Source organism: Salmo trutta, chromosome 28, assembly GCF_901001165.1.
Source record: "Salmo trutta chromosome 28, fSalTru1.1, whole genome shotgun sequence".
NCBI classification, from domain to species: Eukaryota; Metazoa; Chordata; class Actinopteri; order Salmoniformes; family Salmonidae; genus Salmo; species Salmo trutta.
This window is the reverse complement of record NC_042984.1, coordinates 34235205-34252579: the sequence shown is the minus strand read 5'-3', so window position 1 is coordinate 34252579 and position 17375 is coordinate 34235205. Positions and strand designations below refer to the sequence as shown.

At 47.2% G+C, this 17375-nt stretch overlaps 1 protein-coding gene across 6 annotated transcripts in view; it reads left to right on the top strand.

Moving 5' to 3' along the window:
• LOC115166082 (agrin) overlaps nucleotides 1–17375 on the top strand; it is a 270497-nt gene that overhangs the window by 180210 nt on the left and 72912 nt on the right. For all 6 annotated transcript variants that reach the window (XM_029719750.1, XM_029719747.1, XM_029719746.1 and 3 more), the window contains 4 exons: nucleotides 1393–1617; nucleotides 3576–3800; nucleotides 4869–5075; nucleotides 16296–16517. In XM_029719750.1, coding sequence (XP_029575610.1) covers nucleotides 1393–1617; nucleotides 3576–3800; nucleotides 4869–5075; nucleotides 16296–16517 — 879 coding nt within the window. The remainder of the gene's footprint in view (nucleotides 1–1392; nucleotides 1618–3575; nucleotides 3801–4868; nucleotides 5076–16295; nucleotides 16518–17375) is intronic.

Sequence of the window (17375 nt, the reverse complement as noted above, 5' to 3'; positions counted from 1 at the left end):
ACTAGGGGCGTAGTATAAAACAAAGTCATCAGTGATTGGATCGTCTCTAACCAATTGGAGTATCAAAGCCAATGGCGAATTTTCAACTCGCCGCCTTACCCACTTGTGTCCTGGCGCCGGCCCAACCCAATCAGACGTTTCCGAATGTGTTCGGATTCAGTGAAGGATCGGGGAGGTACTGAGATCCAGACTCAGTGTGGAGACTAAACTAACGTCCGTCGGCGTGGCGTAGCGTTTGGCCGGAGCAAGGAGTCTGGGTAGCTCGATCCTAGACTCTCATTAAGGTGACGCGCGTGCTACCTACCTAGTTATGTACCCCCAAGATCAACCTAAAGAAATGGAGCAGAGCAGTCTTCTGAGACAAACATGATCTGAAATACAGGAATAAGACTTTATATTTTGGCGATAGGGGAGATAAAACAAAGAGTATGCTGAAGGATTGTTGGATTAATATACCGTAGCACCCGTCCTGAAATGAAATTCATAGACAAAGCGTCGTAACAAAAGGTGGATATTGGACACAGATAAACATTATTCCAAATGTGGCGGTGCATAGGAAATGAGACTCAGAGCTTGTCGGAGGAACCCCGCTCCTCCGGGGTCTTGCGCTCTGGGAGTGTTTGTTATAATGCCCGCTATAAATATGTATAGGGGGAGTGGAAAAAATAACGCTGATTGTAATCTGATGGCGCTCCGTCGTCGAGATTATAAGATACCAAAATATCTCAGTCACAGAAGCTAAATTAGAAGTTCCTCCAACTCATATCGACAGAATAAGCCACTCCGGAGTGGCAGGGCTGTTTAATAAGGGGTTGGAAACAAAGTTCTCTAGAGGGAAAATGTCTCTCTAGTTTTTAGAAAGGTAAATATTCAGGGGGTCCACTCAGCTGCCAGTAGAAGAGCATGCTGAAGCATAGCAATTGAGATTGTATTGTGAATGCAAAGCATCCTTCTATTGGCCCTTCAGAAATTTAATGCAACTTGTTTGTACAGCCAGCCAGCTGTGACCGCCCGTGAATCCTTAGTCAGGGCTGTCAAGAGGTTCTTCAGTCTAGAGTTACACATCCACGGCACTTTTTCCATTTGCACTCGAATAGGTTGACACTCTGATGTAAAAAGGTGGCATGTGGCAATTTTGTACTTAAACTGCTATGGAATTTGCTTTCATTGTTGTGTTACTCATGGTAGAAACTCTAGCTTCCTGGCCTTCTTTAATGCACCAGTTGGATCAGTTGGATCTTCAACCAACGTTTCAGTCAATAATTGACCATCAGGTTTCACATGATGTAGGCTAGTCGTGACAGTAAAATCAAGCGTTCCTGTATAACCCATACACAATCCTGCAATACACACACAAACCCTAAAATACCTCTGTCTTCTCCCTCCCTGCAGCCCTGAAGGATCCATGCAGCGAGGTGATCTGCAGCTACGGCAGCACCTGCATCCAGTCATCGGACGGCCTGTCGGCCAAGTGCATGTGCCCGCTGAGCTGCGACGGCAAGCCCGAGCAGGTGATGTGTGGCAGCGATGGCCAGGACTACCGCAACGAGTGTGAGCTCCACAAGCAGGCCTGCCATACCAAGAAGAACATCCGCCTTCAGCGCCAGGGATCCTGCAGTGAGTCTCCTCGTATACTTTTTCTCTACCCTTTCTCTTTCTCACTCTTTTTTTCTTTCTTTTTTTTCTTTCTTTCTCTCTCTCCTCTCTCTCTCACTCCGGGGTTTCACTGTCTTCTTTCTCTCTGACATCGTGTTACTGGTTTTCTCATTCTGTGCAGTTTTTTCTTCATGCTAACTCTTCCTGTGGTGTGGATTATTCACTGTTGACAAACAAAGCCAATTGTTTTTTAGAGCTGGCCAGTTCAAGACGGTTGTTTTGTCTGCGTTTTCTCCTGAGGACTTTTGACTATGAGGTAAGGGAGAAAGGGAAAGAGCCAGACAGAGTGTGCCAGACAAAATAGCCTCCCAAAAGTGATGGGAGCCTGAGAGGCTACAAAAGGGAAGGGAGATGAATGCTCAGGCCCCGAGAGGATGGCTGTAATATATCTAACCCGGTAAGACCAGGCTCCATGTCGCCATACTCCCCGGGGGGGAGGCTGGGTTCTCAGGAGAGCTGGCCCGGCGGACCCTAAATCTTCCTGAGTGATTCTGTCCAAGCCTTTGCTGTCTCAACTGGCTCACCTCTGAAGCTAAGCAGGATCGGTCCTGGTCGGTCTCTAGATGGGAGACCAGATGCTGCTGGAAGTGGTGTTGGAGGTCCATTAGGGGGCACTCTTCCCTCTGGTCTAAGGAGATCCCAATGCCGCAGGGCAGTGAAGGGGACATTGCCTTGCATAGGTTGCCGTCTTTCGGAAAGGACGTTAAAACGGGTGTCCTGACTCTCTGTGGTCACCATAGATCCCATGGCACTTATTGTAAGAGTAGGGGTGTTAACGCTGGTGTCTTGAATAAATTCCCAATCTGGCTCTCATACCATCAGGTCACCTAATCATCCCCAGCTTCCAATTGGCTCATTCATCCCCTCTCCTCCCCCTGTAACTCTCCCCCAGGTCATTGCTGTAAAAGAGAATATGTTCTCAGTCATCTTAGCTGGTAAAATAAGGGTCAATAAATAAATCAAATATACAGCTGGGGCTAGGCTAGCCTTAGCCTTTGCTGTCTGTTTGTATGTCTGATACCTCATCGGTGGGGCTCGACTGCGGAGGGCAGGACTCCGGGAAGCCGTTTTGGTGTCTTAATGGGAGGTAATGTTTTTTGCAAGGGGGATAATGGCTGGGCTTGTGTGGTATCATTGCGTTATTGGCTTCGGGCGCTTTTTATAGTACGATAAAACCCCTGAATTGGTTGCAGTCCCACGTTTTATATCCTCCTGTGTGAGCGATTCCATAGTGCTAATATACACAATCCCTGACCTTGGCGATGGCGTTGCTGGCGTTGGCCCTGTTGTTGTCTTGCTTGCCCAGCCCGTCAAAGCCAAGCTACCATTGTCCCTTCTATGTGTTGCTGTTGTCGCCGTTTGTTTTCCGAGCCAGGGCCTTGGAAACCATTTCTCCCCTCTTTTTTTCTCCCTTCCTCTCCCTGACCCTTTCTTCTCTACAAATTTGGTCTCATCCTCCTCGCTGGTGTTTCGAATGACTCGCTCGCAGCCTGGCAGTATTTTAATGCAACGCAGCGGTACATAAATCTTCTGTGTCCCCTCGCCCTGAAGAAGAGAAGTGGAATGAGATGGGACGAAGCTGCAGCAGCTAGCGGCTCCTATTTCAATAAGCTTCTCCCCAGTTCATTTATGATTACAGCTGATATGGCCACCAGCGCCAGCCGTCAGCCTGACTTCCCCCAGAGAGGAGTGCAACGAGGCCCAATCAAAAATAAACTTTCTCCATCTATTTGGAGCCTGTCGTCCTCTCAGATCCATGGCCTTCCCAGCTTTCCACTCAACCTCTCCAGGGCAACCTGTGTTGATAGCAGGCCTATCTCTGGCATATCCCCGGTGATGGATAACTGTGTCCTACCACTAACCTCTTTCTCTCTCATTCTCTTTCTCTCTCTCTCTCGATCTCTCTCCCCTGTCCATAGACCCATGTAAAGGCCTCGAGAACAACCTGAACGTTGCATGCCGGGTGGAGCCGCGCACCCACCAGCCCCTGAATATCCCCCGCCCGGAGTCCTGCCCAGCCGTCAATGAGCCACTGTGTGCCAGCGACGGGCAGATGTATGAGAGCGAGTGCCATATGAAGCGGACGGGCATGCAGAAGGGCATTGAACTCAAGCAGATCCACCCGGGCCGCTGCAAGAAACAAGGTGAGTCGGCACACACACACACACACACACACACACACACACACACACACACACACACACACACCACTGCCTTGACGGATAGATAACTAACCATGTTCTGTCAGGGCTCTGTTGTTACATGCGTGATACCAGACGGTTGGCAAAGGGTTATCTGGGCTATTAAAACAGAGGTCTTAGGCCACACCAAGTCTGCACTGCCAGGTTTACTGCAGATGACAAATGTTCCTGTTACGTGAAAGGGGCTTCAATAGGCCACCACCTCCACTGCATCTGTAGCTTTTCCCCTCTCACCTCATCTTCACACATCTGAGACTCCCCATAGAGTTAATGAAAGAGGCTCATGGTGTGATGCACTCTATTACAGACTCCCCTTCTGCCCTTATAGTTTGTGGTCAAGCTTGAGTAGAGATATAGGCCGCTAGAACGCGACTACATCGGGGACTTGAATGTCTCAGGAAGAGCGTTAGTACTGTGTATGAGTTGGTCTGGATCGAGTTAAAAGGAACCCATTCTCTGTCTGCCTTTTACTGAGGTAAAATGGACGAGCGTGATAATGACGTTTTTGTTTTTGGAAGGTTTTGATATGGAGAGAATATTTGCATTTGAAATCCAGATCCATGAAATCAGGTTCTTTATTGAGTTTAGGCGAGAACGGTGGTTTGTCTTGTAACATGACATACGTACAATACATCCCTCTAATGTTCGACACCCAGATAAGGCAGCGCCGTAATTAAGTTTCAGTGTAGCGTGACCGCTTTACGAGAAAGAGAGGAATGGCTCCAATTTGAATTACTGTACAAATTTGATCCCCTGATCGGGAACGTAGTACATTTGAAAGCTCTGAATGGGTCTTGACCTCCCGGAGAGAACGTTTTGTAGACGACTGCCTCGATTTGTCGGCTGATTTGCTGCGTTAGCCTTATTTTCAGTCACATGTCAAGTCACATTTGATAAAAAAAAAAAAAAACATTATCACAACATTGCAACGCACTTTACAGAGGAACATTACGAATTCTAAACAAGAGCAAGAAACAAGAAGAACTAAAATGTCCCTCGTCCGTTTTGCAGAGGAGTGCAGGGAGGAGTGCAAGTTCAACGGCGTGTGCCAGGTGGAGCGTCTGGGCATGCGCTGCTCCTGCGAGCCCATTCAGTGCGACGGCACCTACAAGCCGCTGTGCGGCAAGGACGGCCACACCTACATCAACGACTGCGAGCGCCGGCGGGCTGAGTGCCAGGCCAAGGCCCATATTCCCGTCAAGCAGCAAGGCCCGTGTGGTGAGTCGGGACCCCTAGGAAGAGGAAGGGGGAGTAGCCTCTCTCTCCCTCTAGTTGACTCCTCCTCTCACAGTGTTTTTGAAACGTCCTCCTGTCCTGTGTAAGTAATGTGTGTGTGTGTTGGTTCTCTGTCTATCTCTTGATTTGTCAGTAGTCTGTGGTGGGAGGGGAAAAAGCTAACAGACAGGAATTTTACCGTGACCACCACTTTTCCCTTCACCCCCATCTACCTCATCCCCGTCACGCTCCGCCATCACATGTGACACATGAAACACAACGGCCTTCATGTTTCATTCATGTCCTCCTACCCTCTGGTAGTGCCAGTCTTCCACTTCAATGGGTCTACCTCTCTCTCTCTCTCTCTCTCTCTCTCTCTATACACAACACACACAACGTTTTGTCGCTCGCCTGTCTTTGTCTCTGTCTGTCTCTTTTTTTGTCTGTGTGGCTTCCTTTTAAACAGGTATTCTTTCTGTTTCAGTGCGTCTCAGTCTGTCTGTCTTTGTCCGTGTGACGTCTGCCGCTGTTCGGGACACAGCACTCGCTGCAGCACAACCTTTGACCCCTCTGGTGGACACTTGGGAGGGGTCAGACTCTCCTCCAATTGGACTAAACATGGGGGTGGTGGGATGGTTGTCTTGTCTTCCTCCCCTGTCTCTTTCTTTCTCTTTCTCTCTCTCTCTTGAACTAGCTACAGTATCTCTCTGAAACGGAGTAGTATGTTCTCTCCCAACACTCCAAGCTGTTGCTCTTGTCTCTCCTCCTCTGTGCACCCTCCATGCAGCCCTACTGTGTTTGCGGGGGGAAGAAAGCGTCCATCCGTGAGGTTTGGGAGCTCTTCTTCCCAGCGCTGTGTTTTGTCTTGTCTTGTGTCAACCCCTTTCCCATTGCCCAACCCCCTTATCCCTCAACCCTAAATCTATATTGGTACACTTCTACCCCAGCATGGCAGACTGCATGTGGACTCTCCTAACCCCTGCCCAATGCGCCATCCATCCCTTGCCACCTGGGCACTGACATTGATCTAAGGCAGTGTTTCTTAATCCTGGTCCTGGGGACCAGTTTAGGTTTTTGCCCTAGCATTACACACCTGATCCCACTAATCAACTCTTCATCAAACCTTTGATGAGTGGAATCAGGTGTTTAGCGTTAAGGCAAAAACTAAAATGTGTAGATTTAGAGTTAGTGCAGCAGTGGGCAAACATACCCCTGCCAAGGCCATCCGGCGTGGGTGCATGTTTTTGCTCCAGCCAAGCAGTAACGCATACGATTCAGCACATCAAAGCACCGATCGAAGACTACGATTAGTTGATTTTGTAGAGTTGGGTGTGTTCCTGTTTGGCCGGAGTAAAATCCTGCAGACGCGATGGCCGTTGCGGAGTATAGATAGCCTAGCCCCGATGAAGAGTGGCTGTCCTCGACAGACAAGCTAAACCACAGGCGTTCTGTAGCAACGTTCCTCTGGTTCTTCTTAGACAGATATCTCTATCTCGTCTCACTCGGGTTGCTTATCTGAATACTAAGTTGTATTCGTCTCGGCTAGGTGACGTCGGAAGCATCACTCCACAGTATCACGGTGCAACTCATTAGCATTGTTTTCTAGTCTCTTCCCCCGTCTTTTTGCCACGCATAAATTAACAAGCGAAATGTCCGGGTGCTTATGTGTTTTTTTTGTTGTTGTTTTTCATTATTTTCGACAAAGTAAACTGTCACAGTCCTTTTCGGCGGGTTTTAGCCGGTGGCAAGTTACAGTGTTTTTTAATGCGTTTCTATTGACATTTGCATATTTAGCCAAACAGCTCGCTCAACTATTTAATTAAACATCAAAAGGAGAGAAGCAAGGTGCCCACCGAGGCTGTTGGTTTAGTGTGGGTGACGACGGGACTGTGTTCCTACCTTTAGACACCTGCACACGGTTTGATGTTTAATTACTGTGTTTCTTCGCCTTCTCCTCTCTCGTCTCTCTATCTCTCCTTCCGCCCTCTCTTGCTTCCTCCTCTTCTCCTAATTCGTAAGTCTTTCTTCCTCTGTGTGTCTGGATGGCCGGGTGTGGATTAGATAGAGAGCCCAGCACTGCTAGTCTCCTTTCTGCTAGACTTAAGGAGTCACTGCCCTGACAAGGTCCTCTGGCAGGTGCGTGTGTGCGCGCGAGTGAGGCTTTGGGTGTGTGTGCATGTGTGTGTATATTTGGTTGTGTGTGTGCAAGCTTGTGTGCATTGGTTTTGTTTGGTTGTGTGTGCCAAGCTGTTTGTATGTGACGGTGTGTGTGTGTGTCTGTGTGTTTAGATGGCCTCTCTGTCACGACGTGGTCGATAGCACGAGCGGAGCACCAGTTCCAGTTATGGCCGTGCACCCCGCGACACTCTTTTACCACTGTGACAGTGGCAGCCGTTGTTTCTCACTGTACTTTCATCCTAACAACAACACTACACAAAGAACGTGGTTGTGGCATGCTAACTGGGCCACCCTTGCTAACTGCAATGGCACATCTCAAACACACCAGCATTTTAGAGGGACCAAAAGCAGAGGTACGCACACACCTACCCACACACACACACACACACACACCCTTCAAACTACTGAAGAAGAGAGGGACCCTGCTGTCTTTTACCATTCTATAGTCCTCCTATCCCGCTGCTGTCCTGGCATTCCTGCTGTGTGCAGAGTCTTCTCCATGCACCCCATAAGCTTAAGTGGTTCAGTCCTTCATCGTGTGCCGCCTGGCATTAGCCAGCCTTTTGTCACTTCCCGATGGCTGTTAGAGCTTCAACCAAGAGGTGGATAGGGAGTGAAAGACTGGGATGATGGGGTGTCATGGCTGTCACTACCCCCACCACCCTCCAGATGCACACACACACACACACACACACACACACACACACACACACACACACACACACACACACACACACACACACACACACATTTGGTGAGAAACAGTGCTAGTTTCTAGATCAATCATGCCACAAGCCATCAGGAGGGCTGAAAATCTCCAGATATGAGCCTGTAAATCTCAGTCACCTGCGGTGAGTGTGGTGACAACCCCCCTAATGTGACTGTCGTCTGCCATTTCACTCTCCATGTCCCTAAAGGGCCACTTGTCCCCTATGGGGGGGGGACACAGACTAGCCTAATCATACAGACACCAGTGTCGGCCATGCTGAGAAAGACAATGCTGCCCTATTTGATTGATAACCTATATGGTCTTATATTGACCATAAGCCACAATCGAGTTCCACAGGAATGTGTTCGTGGTCAGTCTCTCATGAGATGGTCACTTTATAGGGGGCTAAAAGGAAATAGTGGTGGATTGCGAGAGGCCAATTCTTAGCATTACTAGGATGCTCAGCTGAAAACGAAGTCAAAGTGGTTTAAGATGCCTCTCGTTTGACCCTGAGAGCTGGAAGGAAGCTTTCACTCCTGTGAGACATGGACATATAAAATGGTACAGCGGTTCACAGACAGACAGACAGACATACAGGCCGGCAGACACACACACACACACACACACACACACACACACACACACACACACACACACAGTGAAGTACTTAGATAGTTAGATAAATGGTATGAATGCCATTTAAGAGCGGTGCGAGATTGTGTGTGTTTGTGTGTGTGCATATGTGTGTGTGTGTGCATATGTGTGTGTGTGTGTGTGCGTGCACACGTTCACACACGCAGTTTCCCCCTGGAGGTTAACAGAAAATCACTCAGCCGGAGAGACATTGTCATTGACAAAGAGCCTCTGCAAAAGAGGAGAAATTGGGGTGAAAAAAACCTGAAACGTGCGCCTTAGGTGACAAGTCTCTCCGGTGAATATTTATCATTTGCATGTTTATTTGATTAGCATCTCTGCTGCTGTGCGACGACACAAGTCACTGGCTTTGATTATACTCATAAACAATAATAGGCCGAGTACCCATTGAACCCAGAGAGGACCTCCAGTGATGTTTGGTAATGAATCTAATTAATGGACTTGCTCTGGGAGTTACAGTGCATTCAGAATGTATTCACGCCCCTTGACCTTTTCTACATTTTGTTGTGTTACAAAGTTAGATTAAAATTAATTGAATTGTCATGTTTTGTCAACGGTCCACACAAAATAGTCTGACGTCAAAATGGCAAAAAAAATTGTGAACTTTTGGTATTTTATTCATTAAAATTAACACTAATATATCTTGATTAGATAAGTAATCAACCCCCTGAGTCAATACATGTTTGAATCACCTTTGGCAGCGATTACAGCTGTGAGTCTTTCTGGGTAATTCTCTAAGAGCTTTAAACACCTGGAGTGTGCAGCATTTGCCCATTATTGTTTTCAAAATGATTCAAGTTCTGTGAAATTGGTTGTTGACAAGGAAACCATTTTCAAGTCTTGCCATAGATTTTCAAGCAGATTTAAGTCAAAACTGTAACTCGGCCACTCAGGAATATTCGCTGTCTTCTTGGTAAGCAACTCCAGTATAGATTTGGCCTTGTGTTTTAGGTTATTGTCCTGCTGAAATGTGAATTCATCTACTTGTGTCTATTGGAAAGCAGACTGAACCAGGTTTTCCTCTAGGATTATGCCTGTGCTTAGCTCTATTCCGTTTTATTTTTTATCCCGGAAAAACAAGTCCTTAACAATTACAAGCATACCCATAACATGATGAAAATATGAAGAGTGGTACTCATTTAATTTGCCCCAAACATAACACTTTGTATTCAGGACAAAAAGCTTATTGCTTTGCCACATTTTTTTGCTTTATTACTTTAGTGCCTTGTTGCAAACAAGATGTATGTTTTGGAATATTTGTATTCTGTACAGTCTTCCTTCTTAGCAACTTATTTTGTGAGTTGTTAAGCAAATGCTTACTCCTAAAGTTATGTAGGCTTGCCATAACAAAGGAGTTGAATACTTATTGACTCAAGACATTTCTGCTTTTCATTTTTAATGAATTTGTAAAAATGTAGAAAAGCATAATTCCACTTTGACACTATTGGGTATAGTATTTTGTAGGCCAGAGACATTAAATCTACATTTAAATCATTTTGAATTCAGGCTGTAACACAACAAAATGTGGAAAAATTCAAGGGGTGTGAATACATTCTGAAGGCACTGTAGGTTGGTGGTAAGGTGGTGTTCAGGATTATAGCGGCCCATAGCGATTGTGTGTGGTGGTGGTGTGTGATTTGTGTGTGGTGGTGTGTGATTGTGTGTGTGTCGGTGGTGGCAGAGTCGCTGCAGTCACCAGGCCTTATGGGTACAGCAGGTTCTTCCTATGGCGAACCACCCCTTACCCCATCTGTTGCACCCCTCCTTGCTTCCTCCCCCTCTTCCTCTCCTACAGTGTATGTGTTGTGTGCTGCTGGTCAGTGTACCCGGACCAGGCCCACCATGCCAATGATGCCCATCTGCTGTTTGGTGGCCTGCCTTTAATTTTCCTCTCCTCCCCCTCTTCTTCCCTCTGTTCTCTGTAAGTATACACATGTCATGCGATGGAGGAGCTCATCTTTGTTCCCTCGCTGTTGTCTTTCTCTGCCCCACCCCCCACCCACTCTCTCCCTCTGTTTGCTGTATTTCACTTCATCTGTGTTCCCTGTGTCGTCTGATAGAAGAGAAATAAGTGTGTTTGGGGTTTTAAATGTCAAGTGGAGGACTGTCCCCTTGCAGCCATTACTCTGTGATAAGTGCTCCGAAGGAGGGAAACACAGCTCGCGGTCCTTCGTTTTACCATATGCTAATATTGAGACTTTTCTCTCCCGTTCCTGGTACCTATTTTAATATGTTTCATAAAAGTTTTCACTGCTAGCGAGACATAGGGGGGAGGCAGGCACTCCCCCTGCTGCACCGACAAAACTGGGTTAGGGCGCACAGCGACATGTGCCGCTGTCTCTGCTTCCCATTGGCTGTTTCTACGCAGGGGCGGCGCCGGCAACCACTTCTCCCTCACCGAATTGGCTACCTAGAGCACAGGGATGGGTTTTCTTAGATTCTTATAGTGACATTGGGAGTAATCCAGAATTGGAGCAGGGAAGATTCCAATCTACATATGCATGAGTAGGGAGAAGCTCTACTGCATAAAATAATCTCCCTGCATTTACATCCATATGTACAGGCTTAAACTGCAAACATTACCCACGCAAACACGGCTATGAATATGACACTCCATCTCTCCAGGCTTATATACAGACCGCCTGCCGAGTGTGTTCAGCTCAACAAGGCTTTGACTGAGGTAATACTCAGGTCAACTCTTGAGAAATCCCATATTTGCTTGTCAGATAAGGCCTCTAAATCTTGACTAATGTGGCAGTTTAGTGAGAGACAGGGAAGAGGCGACGTCTCTCTTGGGAGGGGGAAGACGGGTAGCGGAACGTTTGTCAGTGAGGGTCGTTCCGCCTCTTGGTGGGGGAGACAGGTAGCAGAACTTTGGTCTGTGGCGGTTATGGTTCTCTTAGCATTCCCGCAGTAGCATTGCAGCACCCCAGCAGCCCACTTCATCTGACAGGGACTTCTAATCTCCCTGGTCTTAAAGGGCATTTCCGCCACTTTTCAGCTTCATTCATCATCTCCAGCACCAACCAGTGTCTACATACTGTATGTGAAAACAGGGCATTACTATGATCTGTGGTCAAAACGATAAAAAGAAAAGTCATTTAAAAAAAGGCTTCTCTGTGACATCACAGGGTAGGATGAAAAGCAAAAGACTATGATTTTCAAAACCTGCAACAGGTTTCTAGTCTACCCTCCTTTCTAGTCCAAAGGAGGGTATTTTCTTGCTCCCCATGTCACTGCGGATATCATAGTGTTTGAAAATCACTGTTTTTAAAATGTTTTAACTTTTTCTGATGTTTTAACTTTATATTTCTTTCCACAAAACTTAGAAATGTGCTTTTTTCACATACACTGAGTGTACAAAACATTAGGAACCACTGCTCTTTCCATGACACAGACTGACCAGGTGAATCCAGGTGAAGGCTATGATCCCTTATTGATGTCATCTGTTAAATCCACTTCAATCAGTTTAGATGAAGGGGAGGAGACAGGTTAAAGAAGGATTTTTAAGCCTTGAGACAATTGAGACATGGATTGTGTACGTGTGCCATTCAGAGGGTGAATGGGCAAGACAACATATTTACTGTAAGTGCCTTTGAACGGAGTATGGTAGTAGGTGCCAGGCGCACCGGGTTGAGTGTGTCAAGAACTGCAACGCTGCTGGGTTTTTCACACTCAACAGTTTTCCGTGTGTATCAAGAATGGTCCACCACCCAAAGGACATCCAGCCAACTTGACACAACTGTAGGAAGCATTGGAGTCAACATAGGCCAGCATCCATGTGGAACGCTTTCGACACCTTGTAGAGTCCATGCCCCAACGAATTGAGTCTGTTCTGAGGGAAAAAGAGTTTGCAACTCAATATTAGGAAGGTGTCCCTAATGTTTTGTACACTAAGCATACAGTATGTTGACACTTGTATTGTGCTAGAGATAATACAAATTAGGTTGAAAAGTGGTGGAGTTGCCCTTTAAGCTCGGAGCTCGCCGCTATAAAATATCAGACTGATTAAAAACAAGAGGGAAGGAGGGAAGGAAGGGAGGGAGGGAAGGAAGGGAGGGAAGGAAGGGAGGGAAGGAAGGAAGGAAGGAAGGAAGGAAGGAAGGAAGGAAGGAAGGAAGGAAGGAAGGAAGGAAGGAAGGAAGGAAGGAAGGAAGGAAGGAAGGAAGGAAGGAGAGAGAGAGAGAGAGCCTGGCCTAGGCTGGTGGGAGAAGGGCAGAAAGAGGTGGCAGCATTCAGACTCCCAAGTCGTCATGTCTGGGACAGAAACATTGTCCTTTCTTAGAGAAGCCTCTAGGGACTGGTATGAGATGTCTACTCCTAAACAGTTTCTTGACTGCAGCTAGAAGAAGAATTATTGAACAGAGGAGAGTTATTCATCTCCTCGCTCACACATCCCTCGCCAACACACCTTTTTCTGTCTCTCACGTCTTTGATGGCACTTGCGGCACTCTGGATCCCACACACACACACACACACACACACACACACACACACACACACACACACACACACACACACACACACAAACAGTGAGTCACTATCGTCTCGTCTCTTTCGTCTGATAAACAGAGGGGGCATTTGTTGTGTGTGTGTATGAGTCTGACTGCTGCAGCCTGAGACCCAGTATCTGTCCCTCTACTCAGGCATATGTCTGTCTGTCTGTCTGTCTGTCTGTCTGTCTGTCTGTCTGTCTGTCTGTCTGTCTGTCTGTCTGTCTGTCTGTCTGTCTGTCTGTCTGTAATTCTGTCTGTCTGTCTGTCTGTCTGTCTGTCTGTCTGTCTGTCTGTCCGTCTGTCTGTGTGTTGTGGCAGCTCCAGTCCTTGAACAGCACAGCCACTGCTACCATCTCTACCCAGGCCTCTGGGATGATAGGCTGCTGTTTCAAAGTCTCCCTCACTGCCTTTGAGGGAGAAAATACGCTTTTAGTTCCCTGAGATTCTTTTTTCAGACTGAGAGAATATGCAAGCCTTCTCAATTACCAAAGTCGGGTATAAGGGCTGCTGGAGGTTTCTCAAAGTCTCTCATCGTATGCTCACTCTCTCTCTCCATGCTAAGATTATTTCACAGAGAACTTGGGGAGTTTCGCCACCAGCCCCTTCTCTTTTTTGATTGAATAAATCTGGGAGAAAAACATTGCCTCCAGAAGGAGTGGGGGAATGAGAATGTTTGGGATTATTTCTCATTCCTTATTTTGGGGGGTAGAAACAAAGGAAACAAGGGACTGAAGGTTATCGGAGGCTGCAGTTGCATTTTAGGGAGCTGGGCCTTGGGAAATGGGTCGTGAACCATTCTCAAGGCCACGAGTGTGTGTGTGGTGATCACCCTTTGTATCCAGCGCCACACACACACACACACACTCACAGTGTAGAAAAAAGATCAGGCAGAATAGCGTTTTTTTTAAGCCTGTATGAATTAGGCACAGTTCCACCACATATATATTTACATGCCAATTCGGAGCTCTTTCAAACTGCCGGCTTTCCCATAACACAGAAATCAAGAGCAACGTTCCCATTAGAAAAAGTGAGATCCTTGTCTCCTTGCTCATCCTTATTCAGGATCCGTAAAGATGTGTTCAATTACGTTCGCCGACGGGCACTAGATGTAGCCTGGCGATTGCTCCTCCTCCACACTAGTATCAGCTAGGGCCTTATCCCCTTGTTTCTTCTGCTGCTCTCTTTATGTAAAGCGGTGTAGAACACAGGTGAGGCTTTTTATAACGCCGAATCATCCTGTGGAGAGACACTATCGCAATGACGGCGGCCTGAACGTTTGTTCTGCGCTCGTTCGAATGAATAAATAATACGCATAAAATAACCTGACAGTGTTCCTTGCTGATTGCGGACCCTCTACACTACAGCCTAAACTACTACCCCCTAACACAGACGCCGTGGGGCGCCGGAAAGCATGCCCGCGTCCGTCTTGACACTTATGAATGTTTTCTCCACCACAGTCCTGTGATTTTAGACGCTATCTATCGGAACTGCTACATCAAGCCTCTTCCAGGGTTCTGAGATCACTTCACTCCTATCTGTTCCCCTCCTCTCTCACCCACAGTGGGAAATTACCTTCTGCTTATATGTTGATGATTTTACCCAGAGCTGAGATGAGGCTCAGGGGGGATTTTAACAGTATTAAAGGCACCCGTGCGTTCGGAAACTAAACGGCGGCAGCTTCTTAAACGGAGCGCCCGGCGTGATTCTAGTCTAATCCCATAATAATCAGGGTAATGACTGCGCCCTTGGTTGCCATGGGGAGAGGAGGAGACACAGGAGGGGTTGTAGGAGGGGGGTAGCCTGGGTTCAGCATTGTAACCCTACTCCCACACCATCTACCACCCGTGACATACCCGAGTTCCGCTCCGATCTTTTCCCCATCTACAATCTCTCTCGCTGGGAAGCCAGAGATAAAATGCGTCCTCATATTCACTTGCATTTGAATCTATCTCCCAAACGGCAGACACGACGCGTTTAGCGCCACCGCGCAATACCCCCACGCTCCAGGCATGCCAATGAGCCTCCTTCGCATGGCTTCGCCGCCCCCTGCATAATTCTCCTGCCCGCTTGGCTTGACGAGGCTGCACTGTACACCACAGTCTTCCGAGGCCTTGGGGATTCAACTGTCAATCTGTTCCACCCACCCACCCCATCCCCAACTCAATCCACCCCCTTACAATACGGCTAACATACGCCTAACCTTGGCGACAATACTGATGAAGGATTGATCAGGGGGAATGAAGGAAAATAAATGCCATGATGATGAAACACTGTAATTCCGTGGCTCACATTGTCGTCTTTGCGCGTTTCTTTCTCGTTTCTGACCCACTTCTCTAACAAGGCCACCAATTTAATGAAGTTACAGTGTAGTGGGGCGGCCGGAGAACAGAGCAGCATGCAGACACTTCTCTGATGTTCTCCCACTGCCCAGGAGCTGGGCTTTGTGTATTATTAAGCAGACGCTGCTCTTTCTCTTTTCCTCTGTTTCTAGTTTTCCCTTCCTCTCTCTTCTCGATCCACATTGCGAGAGCTCTCTTCATCATCTTTTTCTCTCTCCCTCTCTCTCTCTCTCTCTCTGAGGCTCTCGTGAGATGCAAATGGCTGCGTTTGAAGAACGGCATGCTGGGAAACATCAATTAATCAGCAGCTGTTTTCTTCTCTATAAATTGAAAAATATGTTATCCTCTACCGTTCATCCCCAGTTTCCAATCGATTGACACAAGGTCAAGGTTTCTACTCATAGAAATTAGGGTGTGGGTCTCTGATACATGGTGGTCAGACACTGCTGATTGGGTCATACAGAGGAGCAGACACTGCTGATCTGCTCATACAGAGGCGTCAGACACTTATGGCCAATGAGATTACCAACAACAACAAAAATAGATTACCAGGAGGGAGTTGATTGATACAGGAAGTACTATGGATGAGAGTCAGGTACATGTTTTAGACTTGACCATAGTGCATCCACATTGACCGGGCAACCCCCTTTTTGAAATCCTTCTGATCCTAATCAACCTCTACTCTCTTTTAACCTATCCCGAGTTCCCCACCCTGCCCTGCCTCTATGCCCCCAACCTTCAATACCCTAACCCTCAGTCCCCCCCCCACACTCACCACCCTCAATACTTCTCCTTCTCCACTTCTCCCTCATCCCCCTTCAACACTAACCCTTGTCTCCTGTCTCAGATCTACACACTCCCAGCCCGTGCCTGGGGAAGGCCTGCGAGTTCGGGGCCGCGTGCGTGGTGAAGAACAACGAGCCCGTGTGCGAGTGCCATGGCGCCTGCCCCCAGACGCCCGACCTGGTGTGCGGCAGTGATGGCCACAGCTACGGCAGCCAGTGTGAGATGAAGGCCATGGGCTGCGCCCTGCAGAAGGAGATCCACATCCAGCACCGAGGACCCTGCGGTGAGTACCGGACTATACTGCATTATGAACTGGGTGGTTTGAGCCCTGAATGATTGGATGACAGCTGTGGTATATCAGACCATGTACCACGGGTATGACAAAACATTTATTTGTACTGTTCTAATTACGTTGGTAACCAGTTTATAATAGCAATAAGGCACCTCTAGGATTTGTGGTATATGGCCAATATACCACGGCTAAGGGCTGTATCCTGGCACTCCGCGTTGCGTTGGGCGAAAGAACATCCCTTAGCCGTGATATATTGGCCATATATCACACCCCCTCGTGCCTTATCGCTTAAGTATACTATGTATGTATACTGTACTATATTATAATATAGTACCATCTAAGCCAGCAGTTTCCCTGACCATGTGACCTGAACAGGAAAACAGCAATAACTCCAGGCCCTAGGTTAGGAAACACTCCTAGTCTTTTTTTATAGTACGGATGACCTACAGTCATTTAACTTACCAAGAATAAATGGTATATTTTCTCTGCTCTCGAGGACCCGGATAAACAATATTTCGGCTTCCACAGGCACCCATTTCATTGCCTGTTTTCTTTTTCTTCCCGAAGGTTAATCCACTTGAGGATGCCACTTAAATTAATATAAGTTTAGGGTTAGGCAGTAGGGTTAGTGTGGTTAAGGTTTATTTATTTACCTTTATTTCAACAGGGAAATCATATTGAGACTAAGTATAGAATAGATAGGCATAAATATAGACAATATACACATTAAAATACAAACACATTCTTCGTTATGAAAATCAAAGCATCCAATCGAGACGTCTTTTGGAGATGATTAACAAATGTAGGAAATGAAAGGCCGATTTACCGAACACTGTAGACACCAGAGGA